General features: G+C 41.3%; 1 protein-coding gene across 1 annotated transcript in view; it reads right to left on the minus strand.

Annotated features, from left to right (window-relative positions):
* Positions 1-23457, minus strand: part of LOC147471228 (organic cation transporter-like protein) — a 25671-nt gene extending 2214 nt beyond the window's left edge. The window contains exons 1-10 of the mRNA XM_086539590.1: positions 23367-23457; positions 21814-21919; positions 21503-21608; positions 18013-18116; positions 5856-6010; positions 5074-5242; positions 4478-4622; positions 1684-1994; positions 786-958; positions 578-636 (exon numbers count right to left, since the gene is read on the minus strand). Of these exons, the coding sequence (XP_086395716.1) occupies positions 578-636; positions 786-958; positions 1684-1994; positions 4478-4622; positions 5074-5242; positions 5856-6010; positions 18013-18116; positions 21503-21608; positions 21814-21919; positions 23367-23457 (1419 nt within the window). The remainder of the gene's footprint in view (positions 1-577; positions 637-785; positions 959-1683; positions 1995-4477; positions 4623-5073; positions 5243-5855; positions 6011-18012; positions 18117-21502; positions 21609-21813; positions 21920-23366) is intronic.
* Positions 23458-23808: the final 351 nt, after the last annotated feature.

The raw sequence follows: 23808 nt of genomic DNA on the forward strand, positions 1-23808 counted from the left end.
TGTGATAAGTTTTAAGTTTATCTGACGAATACGACTATGGTCAGTGTGATGTTTACTTGTGCGATAATGGGCACTTTGACCTTGAAGTTTACCTGGTCTCTTCATTGTTCGTTGGATTACTTTTGAGGTTTACTAGGTTGCTTCGTGACTGGTTTCAAGAGTAAGAATTTTACTTGATGATCAAGGTAGAGTTTGAAGAATGTTAAGTTAGGGTTATATCTCATTATACCTGGTCAGTTCACGGTCAGTATAATTTGTAGTTTACCTAAGGATTTACTACTGATCATGGTCAGGTTAATGAAGTTTATTTGGTCAAATCATGATAAATTTTATTATTATTGATCTTATATGATGATTGAGCTCGTGGTCTATGATTCTATGTGAAGCGCAATTAAAGCATGTTTCAGGAAGATTATCTCCATGAGGTTCTAGGAAAATTAAAAGATTTTTTTTTATAGAAAGTTGAATTTCTTGTCATCAATAATAGTATCGATTCTTTTTTTGTGTGTTCGTAACTGCATCTTGTCATAATCATCACCATTTTTAAAATTACAGAAAACAAGACTAGCGGCCTCACCTGGTAAGCCGTGCAAACCAGTAGAAAGCTCAGGAGGACCAGAAGTAAACTGACCCATTCTGCAAGCCAGAGTGAGGGGCGTCATTGACAACGTCACACATACTATTATGATTTACGAAACTTATAATTTAATAAATGTGTATTCTTAGAGGCAGACTTTATGACACGTGGATATCAGTTCATTCTATCAAAGAGAAAGTAATCCTACCTTCCTTAAAGTCGAAGATTTCGAGAAGCAGCAGGCTAAATAGCAGGAGGCTACTACTGAGTAAGCAGAAGCTGATGACAGGACGTCTCCCGAGGCGCTGCGTGATCGGCGCGGAGACGCTGTAGGCTGGCACCTCCACGGCACCCATGAGTGCCAAGTATAGGAACGGGGAGCTGCATGGAAGGAGAGTGACAATCATTGTCAAAATAACTTTGATGTTTTCCTCAAAAATCATTTGAATTAGCTTCGACTTGCCAGAACTTCTACAGTTGATTTTAGGTATGAGGTATAGACGTGTGCTAGCAGTCCACCGTTAAGAAGCTTGGCTTACCTACGCCCCCAGGCAGGCACTGCGGTTCTAGGCTGAAATGATGGGGCAGGAAGGGTCAATGGCATTGTACCCATCAGCAGCGAAATCTTGGCACAAGCTTATGGACGCGTTGGCTGTGTACTACAACTATTTCTTCCACATACCATTCCACAAAACTTTCAACCCTAGCATTTCTCATTCCAATACCAAGAGGGCCTACAGTGTCCTCTTGTCTCCCCTGTCCCACCTTTGCGTTGGCGTCACCCACAGCATGTGCCATTTCTTGTGATTTACATTGTCTCCTCTTCTGGTCTTTCAGTAGTTAGTGCCTACCCTACAATTAAATTAATATTGAGGTGTTAAGCACCAAATTTCACCCTTAAAATCCTGTCAGAAACTACCCAGTATCCTATATAGGACTACTGCGATGTACCTTATGTAACTTTCCAAAACTAACATCCTAAAATAAGATCTAAAAAACGTTAAATGGAATTAAACAATGCAAAATATCAATATTAATTCGCATCTTCTCTAAAATTCTCCCCAGATCGGGAACCTCTGGATATAATACCGAAACTCCCATCTTACCTGAAGGCGTTGGCACTGAGCGGGAGACCCAGGTAGACGATCCCTTGAAGAAACCAGACCACCGCCATCAGCAGGGAGAGACGCCTCATCACCCCCGTGCGGAAGAGAGCCACAGGTCCTGCCCACCAAGGCCCGAAGCCGTCAGCAAGTCCCAGGACCTGTCGGTTGCCTGAGGACTCGTCTGCGGTTCCTTCTTCCGCTTTGCTGGGGTTGAGGCCGTTCTGAAGACTGGCTATTGGTTGCTTTGGGTTCTCTGGCACCCGGTTCTCTGTCTCCTTTCTGACTGACGTGGGCTTAGAACCTGTTAATCTCTGTAATTATTTACCAGTTACCTATAATTTTTACAGCAACACGTTTTTTTCGTGAATAAGCACAACACACGTTTAGTAACCCATTGCGGACGGGTATAATGATACACAACACGCATATGTTTTTTTGGCCTGGAGGCAGAACGTACACAGTCGTCATGGCGTACTTGACGTTATGAGAGAGTGGATCGCTTTTTTTTTTTTTTTTATTGTACTCTTACTAATAACTCCATTGACTCATAATGTCAATTGCCATCAATGATCCTATAACTACCGTAATATTCACCAAAATAGGTGTAGTGTAAAATCCCAAACATAGGTGGCATCACTCTCACCTAGCACCAGCAGGAAAGAAAGTCTTTAAGAGGTGCTCATCCGGTAAATTTGGATAAAGACGCAACCAACCCTCTAGGCACGACACGATATTTTTTCTGGTAGCTTTCGTTCTGTTTTGTACAGTTTCGGTACTCATTTCCATCGGAAACCTTTCGTTGCTGAGTTACACCCCCCCCACCTCCCTCCCCACACGCGCGCCACCGTCGATACGGAACTAAGCGATTTCTGGCGGGAAATTTAAAGTTTTTTTTTGCGTAATCAAAACCCAACCCATAAACCTAACCTAACCTAGTTTTTAGGTTTGCCCTAGCCAAGGGAGGGCTTCGCCCACCCCTGGACCCCCCCACTTTTAAGGCCACTGCGTGGCCGGTAACTTTTCAAAACGGACGTCCACCACCGACCACGGAACTGACCGATTTTTGGTCTGCCCTAGCCAAGGGGGGGCTTCGCCCCCTCCTGGCCCCCCCTTATTAAACCACTGCGTGGCAGGTTCACTTTCAATGACCGCATGCGCAGAGCCGATATTTTTCAGTCAGATGTTTGTTATGACAATGGAATCATCTCTCCCATTAATCGTTTTTAATTATTTTCAAAATAATATATCTCGGTTATTTTTTGTTTCCAGAAGAAAAGAGTTTTTATGGGTTATGTCATAATTAAAGCTACGTCATGCCCAAAGGTTTGTTTTTTTCGCTACGTGTGGTTGCGTCTTTATCCAATAATACCGCTCATCCAAGGTCTATGCCAAGCACTATCTTCAGAGAGCGATGGCACACAGAAAGATGCCGACCTCTTGCTCTAATAAAGCGATGCTGGATGTACAGGCAGAGTGAGAAGAGGAGACTGACCCAGATAATGTCCAATGTCTAAAATGTCCCCGTGTGCCAGTAATGTTGCCTTGTACTGTGGCACTCGCAGTCATAAGCACAAGTCTCCTTCCCCTTCTCCATCTCTTCACATTATCTTCATTTCTTTCATATATGTTTATAGAAACAAAGAAATACGAAAAAATTGCCTTTGGTCCTCCCATACCCGCAATACCTCTACCACACTGAGTATGAAAAATAAAGAACATTACGAGCTGATATGGACCCTATACTACAATTTTAGTCAACTACATATGGTACAGTTAAGTCATACAATAGCAAAACATAAAAAATGATCAAAATAATTGGCTCTTGTATCATAATGACTTTATGAAAGAGAGCAAAAGTCCGAGATATGTGTCTTGAAGCAGCCTCGCTTAGAAATAAAACCGATCTGGAGTGCCGCACAGGCGTCGGAAATGCCCGTCCTGGGACCAAGGCAAACAAATCAATCCCGTTTTCAATGTGTTAAACGAAATGAAGTTGTCAAATCCCAGTAATGAGTAGTTCTAGCACTGGTTCTCGTTCTAGTGTTTTGTGTCAGGTGCCAAGTTATATCAGTTTCTAGACGCATCTTTCTCTTTTTCTTTCTTTTGTTTTCTTTTATAATCATGGGCTTAAATATCCATAAAAAATTACACATAGAATAGATACTAAAAAGTAAATCTGGCTGAAAATCAAATGTCGAAATGTCATATACTTCTCTTAACACCTTCGAGTCTATATTTTGTTCTTCCAGGTACAAATGTGAGGAAGTATTTCTCGTATAAATGTCTTTAACATAACTAAGCCCATCCTATCATGTCTAGAGAAACAAGTAGTCTCCCTTCAGATACTGGCCTTGTTATCTACAATGTTTTATCAGTATCAACAAACATTTTATGAATATGTAACATTTTACCGTTATACCCCCTTTTCAACATTTCACTGTTGAAATCTGAAGCGTTGAACTCAGTAAGCAAGATACATTTCTAAATTTAACAAATTGAAAAGTACATGATAGTGAAGGGAATAGACGGTATCACATGAGAGACAAATCTCCATTCATGTTCCGAAAATGTTAACTAACAATATCTTCTTAATAAAAAAAAAAAAAAAAAAACTAATTCATGGTAACTGAGACTCAAAGCGTTACTAGTTTACACCCATTATAAAAAATGATAATAAATTAATGAAGTATTGATAATAATAGACACCCACAGCCCCCCCCCCCCCCCAAACAAAAAGGAAAAAGAAAGAAAAAAAAAAAAAATCAATACCAATGAAAGTCACCTTAAGACTTACATCATAGATCTTGTTCACCGCGGCTGCAATGTCCGGCAACTCCTCCAGATTCCTTCGGTTGATCGAGGCAGCGCGCTCCAGGACCCTCACCGCCTCCTCCAGGTGTCCTTTGACCAGGAGCCAACGCGGAGACTCGTCCACCAAACTGCAACGCGGTTAGACGTCTTGTTAATGTAGTTTATGGTTTGGTCATATGGGCGTTAGTTTTGATTAAAAAAAAAAAAAAAAAAAAAAAAAAATGTTTATTTATTAATTATTATTTTTTGTGAGAAGGGTTAACAACCACAGACTAATAGCCATGTACAAAGTCCAGATAATAAAACGTTGGATTAGCATCTATTTTCTGGCCGGCGAGACTTTACTATCAAATTAGGCTTAATAAGCCTTTCTGGCACATCTTTTGAGGGAACAAAAGAAACGAACATCAATAAGCGTTGTAGATCTTAACCAGATGAAAAAAAAAAAAAAAAAAAAAAAAAAAAAAAAAAAAAAAACAAGCAAAAGCAAAGGATAGCAATAAACAATAAAAGAATCAAAGGGTATAAAAGAGAGAAAAATAAGCACAGAAAACACACACACACACAAACGAGACTTACAATGTCATTGGCACCATCACGAGTGCTGGAATGGCGCCAATTGCGTGCAAGATCCTCCAGTCCCTAATGAAGTAAGCAACGCCAGCGAAGATAATCGTCATGATAGCGTAAGGGAGTATGAACATAACACCTACTGTTGATCTCAGGTCAGGCACACAAATCTCCATAGCTGCCCGGACGAGAGAAAGGGAATAAGGATAAGTGATAAGTTAAGCAGAAGGATGAGGATGTATTCTCAAAAGAGGAAGAGAAGACAGAGTTTCTCTTTCGAAAATCCTGATTTGAATATGCCTCTTTTACATGTTCTTAATACGTGGCAGGAAAAGGTGTAGGTGCACATCGCTGTAGTTTTTGATGCGGCTGATAGTCATCAATCATCATGGGGCGTTACTTAGTCCACTCTGTCAGAAATAGAGCCTATTTTATTCCCTCTGCCTATTACGTATTACTATACCCACACACACCAGTTTCCGACTTTACCACGGTGAGCCACTTCACCTGACAATTATAGGATCTCCCGACTACTGGAGATTTCACAGGGAACACAGTCGGGTGGCCCATCGTTGCAGTGGCCTTTTGTTTCCTGTCTGGGATATGACGAAACTACACACATCATAACTAACGCGAAAGTGAAACCTGGTTGTTGGTTCCCATAGAGTTTATACCCGTGTTCCCTCTCCACCCCTACACCCCTCCCTCTCCCCCCCTTCACCCCTCCCTCTCCCCGCATATGAATTAAAGTACACTTATACACTCTGCGCCTACAACGTTCCCACACTTACTCAACATGAAGGCCGGGCAGAGCATCATGAAGTTGAAAGCTCCCAAAATGTACCGAGATACGAAGACTAGCGTGAGCCACGGGGATAAGGTCAGAACGCCCGCCCAGAAAACCGTCATTATGGACCCCACTCGTAACGCCCACCGACGCCCGTATCTGATAGGGAGACGAGAAGCAGGCTATTAAGTTGCAGGCGTCGTTTATGTGACTCATTCATCTAAACTATATACTAAATGAGGTAATACGAACATGATTATCTTTGTAGTTGTCACTAACACAATTACTGTTATTAGCGTTATTGTTATCAGTATTACTTATCGTCAGTTTTATTATCACCATTACCATCATAACAGTTATAGCTATCATTATGATCATCACCATCATCGTCATTGTCATTATCAGTATAATCAAATTTTTAAAATTTTGTGTCAGTTTCAGTTTCAGTTATCCTCACCATTATTTTCAAGAACATCTTTTATTTACGAAGATTCTCAGCTTTCCAAGAGAGCTTTCATATCGAACGAACGAACGGATGAGAAAAGTAGAGAATCAGATTCTCGAAAGAAGAGAGGAAGAACTAAGATAGCAGCTAGCTACCTAAAGTGAAATATTAGAAAGAGGTAAGAAAGATGGGGGGCGTAACCCCTCGCTGGTCATGATTTGATCTTCATTGCACGTATGCCTTTTGAGATTTGTTCTTTATTTGTTTTTTTTTGGTGGTCATAGAGGCCACTTTCATATACAATACAATACAAAGAGAAAGTGGAGAATCGCGATTCTCGAAAGAGAAGAAGAGGGAAGATAACAGATGGCGGTTAGCTACCTAAAATGAAGTATTAGTGGAAGATTGAAAGATGGGGGGCGTAACCGCTTTCATATCATTATCTTTCTTTGTTGGATTTATTGGCTATCAACCAGCGGCACATGCCAAGGTCATTAAGCCAATGTTTCCATTTTATCTTATCAATCTAGAGAAGGTCATAAAGTTTTATCTCCTTTAGAAAAGTGATTACTTTACTGATTATTTTTTCATTGTCAGATAGTATTTTTTTTTTATATTGAATTCTATATTTTTAATTTGTAAATATATTTTTTTATTTTTTGTCTTGGGATATTGCATTGATGGCATGCTGCTAATATATGATTTATCGATAGTATTGCATTGTTGGCATTGAGGAGGGAATCTTTTTTCTATGTAGGGAGTGAGGTGGGTCATTCTTGTATTTATCCTGAGGCCCGCCAACACCACCTCCTCCCTTCTGTCTTTTCTGTGAGCTATGTCCCATATTTTAATTTCTTCTTTGTTTTTGTTATTGATTGGGAGGTTGGTCCACTCACTTTTCATATCGGATATCTAAGGGAAGTCAACTATGAAATTGAAGTATTAGAGCGAGAATATAAAAGTTGGAGGGGCTTTCCCTCTTGCCTGTAGTATGGTTAATGTTTTTTTTGGCACGCCAATTGTGCATTGTCGTTCGTTATTTTTGGCTTCGGCCGCGCAAGTTCTTCGTATTATATTTAAATGGTTCTTATTATGTAATATTACATATATAAGTATGATAAAAGATCGGACAGAAGGAATCAAAGTCTTGTTCTTGCCGTCCTCGTGCTTCCTACATTCGTATATTTACAAATATAATGCATACAGTATATATAGTATATATATAGTGTATATATATACACATATATAGTATATATGATATAGTAAATATTTGCAGCATCCTCATATTCATAGTCATAAGGGTTTGTGTGTATAGTACATAGTACTATTTTGTTTATTTCTTGATTTATTGGTCATTGTATACAAATATTAATGAGATGATCAAAATCATCGTTAATTACGAACACCCATTTTAGTTACCTACACCCTTTTTAATTACCAACACTTTTTTTTTTTTTTTTTTCTTACGCCCGTGCACTCGATCCTCCAGCAGTGTTACCACATCCACTGTTGGGGGATCTGGTGCCGTTGGCATATGAGATGTCTCTCCCCCATGCGTATCTCCTCGAACCCCTGGAGGAGATACGAGTGTCAGAGAGACCCCTTTTTTTCTTCTTTTTCTTCTTCTTCATCGAGCGAGTTCCGGTTGTACGATGCATGGTTGAAGTCTCGTAGGGCTCCAACCATACACTCGCACAATCTGAACGAACTCCTTGTTTTGTTTTTGCTCATTGTTTTCTTTCTTTTCAGGTCAGTCATCCTAAGCGTTCGTCAGAGGAGGGATCGTTAAGGGTCGCCAGGGTCGTCGTCTATAGGAGCTACGCCGTCGGTGCGCCTACGTCTATACATTGGTTCTGGTTCTATGTGGATGCGTGGCAGACTTCGTGGGAACCACGAATGGTTTGCTGTGCCGAGCTCCATCTCCGTCACTCTTTGGTGATTATGATCATCCGTCATGTCAAGCTTTTCCCAAACCTTCTTAGCGAGATTATAGATGCGAACATTCATAGGGATGATGTTATATCTGCCGTAGAGTGTTGCTGCAGATGAAATGTTTGGGTATCTGCATCCGGCTACTCAGATGAGGGATTTATTTTGTACTGCCTGTAGTTTTAGCATAAGAGAGTTCGAAATAGTGTTTAGTGGCACCGGTGGGTATTCGAGGATTGAATGCCTTGTACAGCAGCCAGAGAACCGCTTGCAGAGTGCCAATTGATTATTAGCGAGTCTTGCTCACTCTCTGACGTGGGGAGCGAATCCTCTGCAGGTGATTTTAAGCCCTAGAAGTTTCCCATTTTGAGTGAAGGGGACTTCAATGCTATTTATTGTGACTGGTAGTGGGGCGAGTCTTCCAGCCGAGATCATTTCGAACTTTTGATTATTGGTTTTTATCTTCCAATCTTTTTCAAATTGGTTTATTGATGTGATTGCATTGTGGGTCTGCAGGGTCATAATTATTTTAGATCTGCTCGGATGTGTTATTATCTGAGTGACATCATCAGCATAACAGACATACGTGCGATGGAATGTTTGTGGAGGCAGGGGGGAGGTGTACAGGATGTAGAGCGTGGGTGATATTACGCTCCCCTGAGGGACACCACTTTGGAGGTGAATCTCGTTTCCGAGGAGATTTCCGATTTTGATTCGGGCTATTTGGTCGTTCAGGAAACTGCTCAGTTGTTTGGTTATTGGGTCTAGCATTTGGGCATCGATGAGTCTGTGACGTAGGCCGTCGTGCCAGAGTTTATCGAATGCCTTTGATACGTCTCTGAGGATGACATTACATTGTTGCTTATCAGCTAGTGCGTTCGCTATGCTCTCGTATGCGATCGCTATTGCTGTGGTGGTCCCTTTCTCTTTTCTAAATCCGTATTGGTTTGCATTTAGAATGTAGTTATTCTCGAGATGATTTATGAGCCTTTGGTTGACAATCTTCTCAAGGATTTATCCTGGAATCTCTAAAAGAGAGATGGGGCGGAAATTCTCAGGTCTGTTAGGTGGCTTGCCTGGTTTCGGAATCAGCGTTACCGTGGCGACTTTGAAAGCTTTTGTAAAGTATCCAGCAGCTAAACAGGCATTGTATATGTTCCTGAGTTTAATGAGAGAGTTCTTAGGGAGGTTGGTGAGATCGATCTTGTTGATATTGCTGATTCTTGCTGCCTTATTCTTCATTTTGGTTATTGTGGCTTTGATCTCGTCCATGGAAATTTCAGCAGTTAGCGGATTGTCGTTCGAGTGTTTGTTGAGATCTATGATTTCATCTGGTTTCAGTTTGTTAGGGAACCTTTCAAGATCTCTGAGGACCACCTGCTGGTGTTGTTGGCTGAAATTACGATTTTCTTCGTCGGAGATTTTGAAAATCTTGCCCCAGTATCTATTAAGGATATTTATTTTGCCATCTGCCTCGAAGACTTTGGTGTTATTGGCATCGAGAATGTAAGGAGAATAGGAGTCGTTGTTCCCCCTCATTTGGTTGATCTTTCTCCAGAAGGTGGCTGGCTCTTTTGTATGTGATGAGAGTTCTGTTATCAGTCTCGCCCAGTTCTGTTGTGAGATGGCTTTAGCAGTTTCTTTTATTTGGTTCTGGAGTTGTCTGTATTGGAGCCGCCTTTCTGCCGTCCAGCCTGATCTCTCGGCGTGAAATTTGATGTTTACATACAGAGCTTTGAGGTGATTTAGTTCATCGTTTGTTCGATGGTGACAGATGATGCAGAAGCTTTTGTTTGGGATGCTCTGCCTTTTGGCTTCCATCACCTCACTGAGCCAGTTCTCGGTCTCTGTATCTAGTACAGAGTGGTGTATGTTTGCGAGATTGACTATTTGGGTGTTGCCCAATAGATCTTTAAATTTGCCCCAATCTGCTTTTTGGTAATCAGGTCGTGGTGGAGATGGGACCATGATTGGGGAGGTTGATATGGTCAAGTGAATCGGGATGTGGTCGCTAGTTGTTAAAGGACCTTGACTGATGTGGGTATTTAAGTAGCCATATCTGTTGGTGATTACCAGATCAGGAGTGGAGGCCGAATTCTGGGTGACAAAGGTGGCGAAATGAGGACCCAAGACTGTTGCCTGCCCATTGTTGATAAATGTTGCCAGTCCGTGCCCTACACCATTGTTGTTGTTGTGTCCCAGAATACGGTGTCTGGTATTAAGGTCTCCCAATAAGTAAACAGGCTTGTTTACTCTTAGCAGTCGCATGAAATCGGCAATCGGTAAATACGGCCTTCTCGGGGGTAGGTATGTGGTGGCTATAATGATAGGCCCCTTTGTGGTGTCCACCTGAACAGCCAGCATTTCTGATTGGAAGTCGTCTATTTTTCGGTGGATGACGTTTCTTTTGATGAGTATAGCGACTCCATTTTGCTCATCTGATCTGTTAGTAAGATAGGTGTTGTAAGGGAAGATTTTGAGTCCCTCCGATTCTTTCCTCCCGTGGCTGTTAATGAGAATAATCTCTGGGTCTATTTCTCTGTAGGTGTTGCTCAGCTCTCTCGATCTTTCTGAGCTCCAGTGGCGGACACTGTGCTGTACAATGTTGAGCCTCGTCATTAGGTGTTCTGTTTCTTATCCTCAGGCCTTTCTCTCATTTCTTCATAACCATTTCTTATTTTCTTTAGGTTTGGTGCCTCCTCAATCATGCTGGGTCTTATCTCGATGTCCCCATGTTTGAGATGTTTGAAGATCTTAGTCTCAAAACTTTGAGTTGCTGTAGGTATATTTTATAGTGCCTTTGCGAATTTCATCGCCAATGGATTTCCTGCAGCTTTTTTGGTGTTTTTTTTTGGGGGGGGGTTTTCTGCATGTAGGCACAGTCCTAGCACCTTTGGCTCGGTCGGGGTGCCATCAGTTAGCTTTTAATAGTCTGCAGTAGCTGTGTCTTAGCTTCTAGACAGTTTTTCCCCCAAGTAGGTTGGTATCACCGGTGATATGAAGGTTTGGGGAGACTGAGTTCCCGATGTTGAGGTCTCCTCATTGGGTCTTTCCCGTGAGGTCTCCGCTTTAGGTTCTTCGGGTAGAACGATCTCGAGTTCACCGTTCTCATCTTCAGAATTGCTGAGTATCCTGTCATGCTTGTCGAGTGCCAGTATGTGGGACTGCATGCTTTCTTGTGATCCTACAGTACTGGTGTTCCTCGGTCTCATTGAGGCAGCGATCTCACGGAGGATGCTGGTAGAATCCTTTTCTAGCTCAAGGGTGACTGCTGGAAGACCAGCAAGTCTAAGTCCCCTGTTGGCAACAGTGTTGTAGTCGCTATTGGGTTCTCTCAGGCATCTGAGGTGAGCATTTATGAGGACAGTTAAGATCTCTAAAGAGGTGTCATTTGGCAGTTGAATGATCGGTTGTGTTTGAGGGGAGGCATCCATAATGGTGTTGCGAATTGTCTCCTTGGTGGCTGTGATGGTTTGTTTTACAGCCTGTTTCACTACCTCGCTGAAAGTGCGGTTCTCCTGCATCTTTATTTTTTCGTCTTTCTGTTCCTCTGATCACCTTTTTTCTTTCGGGACAGGGGTTCGCTAGTGTTCGGTGATCGCCACTACATCTGAGGCACTTTTTGGTGGAACTTGTGCACTGAGAGAAGACATGACCCTTGGCTCCACACTCTGAGCAAAATTTGGTATCTTTGTTTGGACATTTGCTCTTAATATGATCATAAGCATAGCAATTCATGCACTGTTTGGTTGCAGTGAATTTCTCATGCTCAATCTGCTTCGGTGTTACTGAGAATGCAAAAATTCTGAGGCCCTTTTCTTTAATGTTGTTGGCAGTGCTTATGTTGCTAAAACGCACCTTAATCATATTAAATTTGTTCATTATATAGACTTCGTCTACTTTAACATGTTGGCATGTTCTCTCTATCTCACTGGCAATTTCGTTGGGCTGCATTTGTGTGATGCTTTGGTCCATGTTCTTAAGAACCAGCGTGAGTTTTGCTCTTTTATCCGGAGACAAGATTGGGTGGCGTGATTTTTTCAGTAGCTCGGTTTTTGTTGACTCTTCAAAGAAGCGGCTCACGCCGTTCTCGCTCTCGACCTGGGCAACATAACTGTCGTAGCAGGACTATGTTCTGTTGGTAGATCAGCTGAGAGAGTTCAGTCCAAAGGGATTCGGACAAACTCCCATTGATTTTCAGATGAACTTGAGGCATCTTTTTTACATTGGACAAATAAAAAAATAAAAAAATCAATGAAGTTAGCCTATGCCTGGTATATATATATAGTCAGACGATTGCAAACCCCTCCAGCACAAGCTTGAGATGTGCCGGTCGTGAGGGTGTCGAACGACAAATACCAGGGAACCCCAGAGGGGACCTATCCCTAGACTACACACTGGAGTTTGGAGACTTATGTAGGTCTCCTATGTCCCTACTCCTGCATTCACCCTCCTACCTGGCGGAGTAACGCAGCTCCGTCACGTGCCAGGGAAATCGTGGTTAGAACGTAGCGCTTCCTGGTCCCAAACCTGCTACAAGGGGGTTCTGGGGCTGCACTCCTTCTCCGGACGAATGAAGGGGAGGTCACCCCTGCAGGTCCTTCCAAGTGCCAAGAAGTAGAAGTAGTGAGCAGGAGAAAAAGGTGAACAAAAAGTCAGCTCTTACAATTTTATATCCCCTATCAACAGTAAGCTGACGGGCGCCGAGGAAGGGTGATATAAATTGCAAGAGTAGTGTTCAGGCTGGAGGGCACCAACTGTCAGAGAAGGCCTGGCCAGGGTCGCGGTAAGCCACGATTACCTGGCAGAACTATCTGTACAGTGAGTTGGTCAAACAATCTCGGATGAAAATGGCTGGTGTAGAGCAGTTACTGCTTGCTATAAGCATCACCCTCTTTATATGAGTGGCGCTCACAGGTGGGGCAGGTGAGACAGGTGAGGCAGGCATAACCGTCACTCACTTCGCACGGCGTGACCTGACTCCGCGAGCGTCGTGGGAGGTTCTGCTGCTGTGCTGCTTTCTTGTTGAAGTCTCTCCGATGGGAACGCTAATGGAAAGTACTTATTAGCGTTATTAGTACCGCTATTACTGATGACTACGAGGAATAATATCGACACTAATAAAAAGTACTTATCAGGGTTATTAGTACCGCTGTTACTGATGACTACAAGACATGATATTGGCGCTAATGAAAAGTACTTATTAGCGCTATTAGTACGGCTGTTACTGATGACTACGGGGCATGATATCGACGCTAATGAAAAGTACTTATTAACACTATTAGTACCACTGTTACTGATGACTACGGAACATAATATCGACGCTAATGAAAAATATTTATTAACGTTATTAGTACTGCTGTTACTGATGACTACAAGGGATGATATCGACGCTAATGAAAAGTACTTATTATCGCTATTAGTACGGCTGTTACTGATGACTACGGGGCATGATATCGACGTTAATGAAAAGTACTTATTAGCGCTATTAGTACCGCTGTTACTGATGACTACGGGACATGATATCGGCGCTAATGAAAAGTACTTATTATCGCTATTAGTACCGCTGTTACTGATGACTACGGAACATGATATCAACGCTAATGAAAAGTTAATTAGCGTTATTAGTACTGCTGTTACTGATGACTACAAGGCATGATCTCAACGTTAATGAAAATTACCTATTAGCGCTATTAATACCGCTGTTACTGATAACTACAGGGCATGATCTCGACGCTAATGAAAAGTACTTATTAGCGCTATTAGTACCGCTGTTACTGATGACTACGGAACATGATATCTACGTTAATGAAAAGTACTTATTAGCGTTATTAGTACCGCTGTTACAGATGACTACGGGGCATGATATCGACGTTAATGAAAAGTACTTATTAGCGCTATGAGTACTGCTGTTACTGATGACTACGGAACATAATATCGACGTTAATGAAAAGTACTTATTAGCGCTATTAGTACCGCTGTTACTGATGACTACGAGGCATGATATCAACACTAATAAAAAGTACTTAGCGTTATTAGTACCACTGTTACTGATGACTACAAGGCATGATATTGACGCTAACGAAAAGTACTTAGCGTTATTAGTACCACTGTTACTGATGACTACGGGGTATGATATCGACGTTAATGAAAAGTACTTATTAGCGCTATTAGTACCGCTGTTACTGATGACTACGGGGCATGATATCGACGTTAATGAAAAGTACTTATTATCGCTATTAGTACCGCTGTTACTAATGACTACAGAACATGATATCGACGTTAATGAAAAGTACTTATTAGCGTTATTAATACTGTTGTTACTGATGACTACAAGGCATGATATCGACGTTAATGAAAAGTACTTATTAGCGTTATTAGTACTACTGTTATTGATGATTACGGGGCATGATATTGACGCTAATGAAAAGTACTTATTAGCGCTATTAGTAACGCTGTTACTGATGACTACGGGGCATGATATAGACGTCAATGAAAAGTACTTATTAGTGTTATCAGTACCGCTGTTACAGATGACTACGGGGCATGATATAGACATTAATGATAAATACTTATTAGCGTTATTAGTACCGCTGTTACTGATGACTACGAGGCATGATATCGACGCTAATGAAAAATACTTATTAGCACTATTAGTACCGCTGTTACTGATGACTACGAGGCATGATATCGACACTAATAAAAAGTACTTATTAGCGTTATTAGTACCGCTGTTACTGATGACTACAAGGCATGATATTGACGCTAATGAAAAGTACTTAGCATTATTAGTACTACTGTTACTGATGACTACGAGGCATGATATCGACGCTAATGAAAGGTACTTATTAGCACTATTAGTACCACTGTTACTGATGACTACGGAACATGATATCGACGCTAATGAAAAGTACTTATTAGCGCTATTAGTACGGCTGTTACTGATGACTACGAGGCATGATATCGACACTAATAAAAAGTACTTATTAGCGTTATTAGTACCGCTGTTACTGATGACTACAAGGCATGATATTGACGCTAATGAAAAGTACTTAGCATTATTAGTACTACTGTTACTGATGACTACGAGGCATGATATCGACGCTAATGAAAGGTACTTATTAGCACTATTAGTACCACTGTTACTGATGACTACGGAACATGATATCGACGCTAATGAAAAGTACTTATTAGCGCTATTAGTACGGCTGTTACTGATGACTACGGGGCATGATATCGACGTTTATGATAAGTACTTATTAGCGCTATTAATACTGCTGTTACTGATAACTACAGGGCATGATATCGACATTAATGAAAAATACTTATTAGCGCTATTAGTACCGCTGTTACTGATGACTACGGAACATGATATCGACGTTAATGAAAAATACTTATTAGCGTTATTAGTACTACTGTTACTGATGATTACGGGGCATGATATTGACGCTAATGATAAGTACTTATTAGCGTTATTAGTACCGCATTTACAGATGACTACGGGGCATGATATCGACGTTAATGAAAAGTACTTATTAGCGCTATGAGTACCGCTGTTCCTGATGACTACGAGGCATAATATTGACGCTAATGAAAAGTACTTAGCGCTGTTAGTACCGCTGTTACTGATGACTACGGGGCATGATATCGACGCTAATGAAAAGTACTTATTAGTACTGCTGTTACTGATGACTACAAGGCATGATATCGACGCTAATGAAAAATACTTATTTGTGCTATTAGTACCGCTCTTACTGATGATTACGGGGCATGATATCGACGCTAATGATAAGTACTTAATAGCGCTATTAGTACCGCTATTACTGATGACAATGAAGCATGATGTTGACACTAATAATTCAGTTCAGTTCAGTTCAGAGAGATTTGCGAAGGCTTCCCTTCGCCCGGGCTATATGCACAAGGCGGCCCGGCCTCTGCCAGCTATAAGTGCTGACTCATCTGTGACACTAATAACAACTATCAGCGTTATTAGTATACCTGTTACTGATGACAACGAGGCATAATGTCGACACTAATAAACAGTACTTTTTTTTCTTACGCCCGTGCACTCGATCCTCCAGCAGTGTTACCACATCCACTGTTGGGGGATCGGTGCCGTTGGCATATGAGATGTCTCTCCCCCATGCGTATCTCCTCGAACCCCTGGAGGAGATACGAGTGTTAGAGACACCCTTCTTTTTTTATTTTTATTATTATCATTATTATTTTTTTTTTTGACTGGCTCCACCTCCCCCATTCTGCTTTGCATCGGAGCATACTGGGTGTAACGCAGACTTTGGAGAGTTTCTGAAGACAGTTTGTTTTTATTTCTTTGTTTTTAGTGTTTTGAGACTAACTGATTTCTTTAATGTTTTATACAGGTTCGTCAGGGTCGTCCTCATTTCTTGGAGCAGCGTTTTGGACACGGCTTCTCTTATACATTGGTTGCGGTTCTACTGAGGTAAGTGGCAGGCTTCTGGGGAACCACGAGTGGTTTTGGGTACCGAGATCGTTGTCTGTGATTCGTCGAAAGTTATGATCTTCCATCATATCGAGTTTTTCCCAGACTCTCTTTGCTAAGTTATGAATACGTATATTCATTGGTATAATTTTGTATGTATCATGTAGTGTTCTGGCAGAAAGGATATTTGGGTAGCGACATCCGGCTACCCAGGTGAGGGATTTGTTCTGTATTGCTTATAACTTTAGCATCATGTTTCGTGAGATTGAGTTCAGTGGCACAGGAGGGTATTCAATTATCGGTCTGATTAATGATTTGTACAGTTGTAGTTTGGTTCTTTCTGAGCAGCCTTAGAATCGTTTGCGTAGGGTGAGCTGGTTATTGGCGAGTCTTGCTCGTTCTTTTACGTGGGGAGCAAGTCCTCTACAGATGTTGAGTCCAAGGAATTTGCCAGACTGGGTAAAGGGAACCTCAATGTTATCTATCGATATTGGTAGTGGTGAAAGTCTGGCGGCCGAGATCATTTGGAATTTTTGGTTATTTGTTTTTATTTTCCAATCTCTCGAATTTGTTTATTTCTTCTATGGCGTTGTGTTGTGTCATAACTATTTTGGACTTACTACTTGGATGGGTGACTGCGTAAAAAATGTATGTATGATGGAATGTTGGAGGAGGGAAGGATGAAGTGTAAAGAATGAAGAGCGTGGGAGATATTACGCTCCCCTGTGGCACTAATAAACAGTACAGTACAGTACAGTACAGTACAATAAGAGAGTAAAGATGAGAAACTGGATTCTCGAAAGATGAAAAGCGGGAGAACTAATCAAAGTACTTATCAGCGTTATTAATACCGCTGTTACTGATGACAACTAAGCATGATGTTGACGCTAATGGAAATTGGAAATCGGGAAGGAAAGTAGTTGGCTGAACCAACGAAAGGAGAGAGTGCTAAAAAGGGGAGCTAGCTGAGGAAAATGAAATTAGTTGAAGTGTAAAAGTTAAAGGGGCGTTCCCTTTTGCCTGTCATATGTGTATTTGAATAATGGCCGCACCAAGAGTGCACTCCCAGGAGGCTCTTTTAAATAGTTATGTATATATTTAATGGAAAGTACTTATCAGCGTTATTAGTACAGCTGCTACTGATGACAATAAGGCATAATGTCGATACTAATAAAAAAGTACTTATCAGCGTTATTAGTACCGCTGTTACTGATGACAACGAGGTATGATGACATTAATAAAAAGTACTTATCGTTATTAGTACAGCTGCTACTGAGGACAACGAGGCATGATGTCGACACTAATAAAAAGGGCTTTCAACTTCACCTATCAGCTGCGATACCCTCTAGAACTGATCCAATGAAGCTGCCGGCCGTGTAGATAGTTTGGAAGAGCGGCGACAGGAACTCCTTCTCGCACACGAGGTCCCACTGATGTTGTTGCCAGGAAGAGAAAATGGCTGAGGTTAATCGCAAGAGAGAAAACACTCGAGGTTAATAACAAGGGATCACAACTGAGGTTAATCACAAGGGATCACAACTGAGGTTAATAACAAGGGATCACAACTGAGGTTAATCACAAGGGATCACAACTGAGGTTAATCACAAGGGATCACAACTAAGGTTAATAACAAGGGATCACAACTGAGGTTAATAACAAGGGATCACAACTGAGGTTAATCACAAGGGATCACAACTGAGGTTAATCACAAAGGATCACAACTGAGGTTAATCACAAAGGATCACAACTGAGGTTAATCGCAAGGGATCACAACTGAGGTTAATCACAAAGGATCACAACTGAGGTTAATCACAAAGGATCACAACTGAGGTTAATCATAAGGGATCACAACTGAGGTTAATCACAAGGGATCACAACTGAGGTTAATCACAAAGGATCACAACTGAGGTTAATCACAAGGGATCACAACTAAGGTTAATCACAAAGGATCACAACTGAGGTTAATCACAAAGGATCACAACTGAGGTTAATCACAAAGGATCACAACTGAGGTTAATCATAAGGGATCACAACTGAGGTTAATCACAAGGGATCACAACTGAGGTTAATCACAAAGGATCACAACTGAGGTTAATCACAAGGGATCACAACTGAGGTTAATCACAAAGGATCACAACTGAGGTTAATCACAAAGGATCACAACTGAGGTTAATCACAAAGGATCACAACTGAGGTTAATCACAAGGGATCACAACTGAGGTTAATCACAAGGGATCACAACTGAGGTTAATCACAAAGGATCACAACTGAGGTTAATAACAAGGGATCACAACTGAGGTTAATCACAAGGGATCACAACTGAGGTTAATCACAAAGGATCACAACTGAGGTTAATCACAAGGGATCACAACTAAGGTTAATAACAAGGGATCACAACTGAGATTAATCATAAGGGATCACAACTGAGGTTAATCACAAGGGATCACAACTGAGGTTAATCACAAAGGATCACAACTGAGGTTAATCACAGGATCACAACTGAGGCTAATCACACAGGATCACAACTGAGGTTAATCACAAGGGATCACAACTGAGGTTAATCACAAGGGATCACAACTGAGGTTAATCACAAAGGATCACAACTGAGGTTAATCACAAGGGATCACAACTGAGGTTAATCACAAGGGATCACAACTGAGGTTAATCACAAGGGATCACAACTGAGGTTAATCACAAGGGATCACAACTGAGGTTAATCACAAGGGATCACAACTGAGGTTAATCACAAGGGATCACAACTGAGGTTAATCACAAGGGATCACAACTGAGGTTAATCACAAGGGATCACAACTGAGGTTAATCACAAGGGATCACAACTGAGGTTAATCACAAGGATCACAACTGAGGTTAATCACAAGGGATCACAACTGAGGTTAATCACAAGGGATCACAACTGAGGTTAATCACAAGGGATCACAACTGAGGTTAATCACAAGGGATCACAACTGAGGTTAATCACAAGGGATCACAACTGAGGTTAATCACAAGGGATCACAACTGAGGTTAATCACAAAGGATCACAACTGAGGTTAATCATAAGGGATCACAACTGAGGTTAATCACAAGGGATCACAACTGAGGTTAATCACAAGGGATCACAACTGAGGTTAATAACAAGGGATCACAACTGAGGTTAATCACAAGGGATCACAACTGAGGTTAATAACAAGGGATCACAACTGAGGTTAATCACAAGGGATCACAACTGAGGTTAATCACAAGGGATCACAACTGAGGTTAATAACAAGGGATCACAACTGAGGTTAATAACAAGGGATCACAACTGAGGTTAATAACAAGGGATCACAACTGAGGTTAATCACAAGGGATCACAACTGAGGTTAATCACAAGGGATCACAACTGAGGTTAATCACAAGGGATCACAACTGAGGTTAATCACAAGGGATCACAACTGAGGTTAATAACAAGGGATCACAACTGAGGTTAATCACAAAGGATCACAACTGAGGTTAATCACAAGGGATCACAACTGAGGTTAATCACAAGGGATCACAACTGAGGTTAATCACAAAGGATCACAACTGAGGTTAATCACAAAGGATCACAACTGAGGTTAATCACAAGGGATCACAACTGAGGTTAATCACAAGGGATCACAACTGAGGTTAATCACAAGGGATCACAACTGAGGTTAATCACAAGGGATCACAACTGAGGTTAATCACAAGGGATCACAACTGAGGTTAATCACAAAGGATCACAACTGAGGTTAATCACAAAGGATCACAACTGAGGTTAATCACAAGGGATCACAACTGAGGTTAATCACAAGGGATCATAACTGAGGTTAATCACAAGGGATCACAACTGAGGTTAATCGCAAGAGAAATAAATAGCTGAGATGAATCACAGGAGGGGAATAGATCTGGCGAAGTGTCTTTTCTGGAATTGCAATTGATTTTGGTCATATTTTATTTGATATAAAGGATTCTGATGGTCATCGTTCACTCTAAATAAGACAAACTAACTCAAAATGGGCATTTATGTTTGTGTATGTCTTAAGTTCCTCTACTTTGCAGTTATATCAGAAAAAGAAACATTCCCTGCGCAGTGAAAGGTTTATACATGTGATAGTAATTGTTGGCATAAGAATAAAATGGAAATAAATTCATTTATACCCATGACCGTACACGAACCACTTTCATAAGCATTTCAAAATTATAAGTGCTGTAATATATGACTACCCTGAATTGTTGTCTCTCATAAGAACAATTGATTGCATTGCATACTGTATCTCTTAAACAATGGTAATCTGTTTATTGCACGAATCATATGGAATGTGTATTCCAACTATAATAAATGTATTAATAAGTACATAAATACTGCTGTCATGAACGCCAAGTCAAAATCTTTTCCTTTGCAACGTCTTGCAACACACCATAATGCCTTCTTCAGTTTGTTTAATTGGACAATCAAGTTTAAGTTATCATATTTATATACTTTCTAAAGTATGTGAAAGTCATCGCATAATTTTGTTGTTGAAAGATATAGAATGCAGGGTTATATGCACCTGTGTCAAGATTAAGCGTGTACTTTTTTGTACTTATATGTCTACAGGACACACGCATACAATACTAAAACAATATTTCCAAACAAACAATTGTTTTTGTTACAATCAAACACACACATAAATCGACACAACACAAAAATGACACGCATCACGTCATATCCCCAAGAGCACATCTCTTTTCGCATCACTCTGTCAAAGCAGCCACCCTTTGCATCCCTCATTGTGACATACACACGCACAAGAATCCACAGACTGCGCCTTGCCTCAGTGGACACGGTGGAATGGAATGTGGAGGTGTCGTACGTGAAGGCAGGGCACGGGACAGTCACGGCCTCGCCTCCCTCCACGTGTAGCATTGTGCACTCTGACCTGTGCGTTGAGAGGTCATGGTAGGTTATGTTACTAGAAGGAATGTAGGAATCTAAGGACTGATGGAGAGAGAGAGAGAGATAGATAGATAGATAGAGAGAGAGAGAGAGAGAGAGAGAGAGAGAGAGAGAGAGAGCATAAAGAAAGAAAAAGAAACAGAAAAGACAAAAAGTGACATCGAAGCATATCAGCAACCATGACTCACCCATTGACCGGATATGTGTAGTTGTCTTGAGGGATGTTGCAAGTGAAAGGAATCTCCGGGTTGAAGAATTCACTGCCTATGAGGAACGCGGGGAACAAAAAAGGCACTGGAAACAAAGTCACAGGTTATAATCTTACCAGAAACTGCGTGAGGTTAGGAAACGCATTCCGGTTTTAAGGGCCTGTTTACACGAGGCGCTTTCCAACGTGCGTTTGCAAACTCGGCGTTAGAAACTACCGCTCACACGAGGCGCTTTCAAACGCGGCGTCAACGCGACGCTTGAGTTTGTGAGTGCGTTATATGTGTGTCTGTGCCAAACTATGCAGAGAGAAACAGACATATATATATATATATATATGTAAATATCTATAGTGACCGTTTGAAGCGGCGCAAGCGGCGAGAAACTTCCTCCACGTGGAGTATCCCAGGGGTTGCCATAGTAACGCACATTTTCTCTCCTCATTGGTAGCAGCCCAGCCAATTAGAGAGCGCGCTACTTTCAAAACGCCGCGTTAGCAAGGGACCCCGACGTTTACGCGGCGTCAGGCAAAACGCCGCGTCACGTGTGACCGGTTCCATAGATACCATTGACTTTGCTAACGCCACGTTTGCTAACGCGCGTTAAAAGCGCCTCGTGTAAACAGGGCCTAAAGGTGTTTAAAGAGATCGATGTTTCTACTATATATTTTTTTTCTCTCTCTCTCTCTTTGTTATATAAGAGCACTGTGCATTTGATAAGTTGCAAAGAGGTTGCTAGGATTTCGCCAGACTTGAGTGGTTAAAGAGCACAGTTTTTCGTGAGGATCCTGAGAGGTGAGAAGAAAAAATAAACACATTTAATGAGCTCATGCGTGTTGAGGAAACCAACACCAAAGAACGTCTGTATGAGGTGCTGGCTGCGTTCCCCGAGAAGGATTTTATTGGAGCAGTTGTGCGAAAAGGAAACAACTGATTCACGTGTGAGTTAGAGATTAGATAGATTGAATTCTTTGCCATTGGGGCTTATGAATTGTGTGTGGATAAAATGAGCGCCGTTAAGGACAATTTTCTATATGTTTTTGACAAATCTGATAAAATTGTTGATAAAGAATGTGAAGGCCTGAAATGATAACAGCTGAAAAGTTTGAATATATGTCCCAGCAGTGGTTCCATATCACATGTCATCGAGTAGGGCATGCCACCCCCACCCCCTCCCCGATCCTAATAACAAGCACAGCGAGCCTAAACAATTTTTTTTGAGGCTATATAGGATGGGTATTAGAACATTTGCCGTTCTATGGTCCGTATTAAGCACATAATCTCAATACTGAATTTGTCTAACTGGAAAATTACCCAAATAGCAACAAAGCGGTTTTTTATCATCCATATTATAATGTCCGTCAAATAATTATTGACTCAGGACTATATGAATAAAAATAATTCCAAAATACCAATGGCAACTTATGATTAGCAAAAAGAAAAAAAGATAAATAAAAATTCGTAAATAATAAATAAAACAAACAGACAAGTCAATATCTGCACATGGATCCAAAGACAATAAATAGCATTTTTACCCATGGTGGAAGTAGCGAAGTGCAAATAGGTCCAGCGCCCCACGCCTATCTGGGCAAGAAGGGCATCCAGGCCGTCGTCTGAGGAAGCCATCTCGCCTTCTGCAGGAGGGAGGGAGGGGCGGCTGTAGTGATGAGATGGGTCTAGATATATTTGGATTAACTTAAAGACGTCGTTGTGTTTACATTGACTAATATATGTCGAGACGCAGAACTACTGAGGAGAGTTGAGGAAAGCGCTACTGACTTGTGGCAAAAACGGCATTTAGACGAGAGTCCACAAGAAATAGGGAGCTCTTCTTCACCACAAGTGGATCACTTATTCCTGCTGGAGCTATTACGTCGCTGCCGAATTGGTCAAACGGAGAAGCAGACGCAAGTAAGCACTGCTCAAATGTTTGATTCGGTCAGAAGTTGAAGCAAGAAAATCCTTGGTTCGAAGCTG

Source organism: Penaeus japonicus, unplaced genomic scaffold (genome assembly GCF_977035675.1).
Source record: "Penaeus japonicus unplaced genomic scaffold, GWHDUDI00000001_assembly GWHDUDI00000009, whole genome shotgun sequence".
Classification (NCBI taxonomy): Eukaryota; Metazoa; Arthropoda; class Malacostraca; order Decapoda; family Penaeidae; genus Penaeus; species Penaeus japonicus.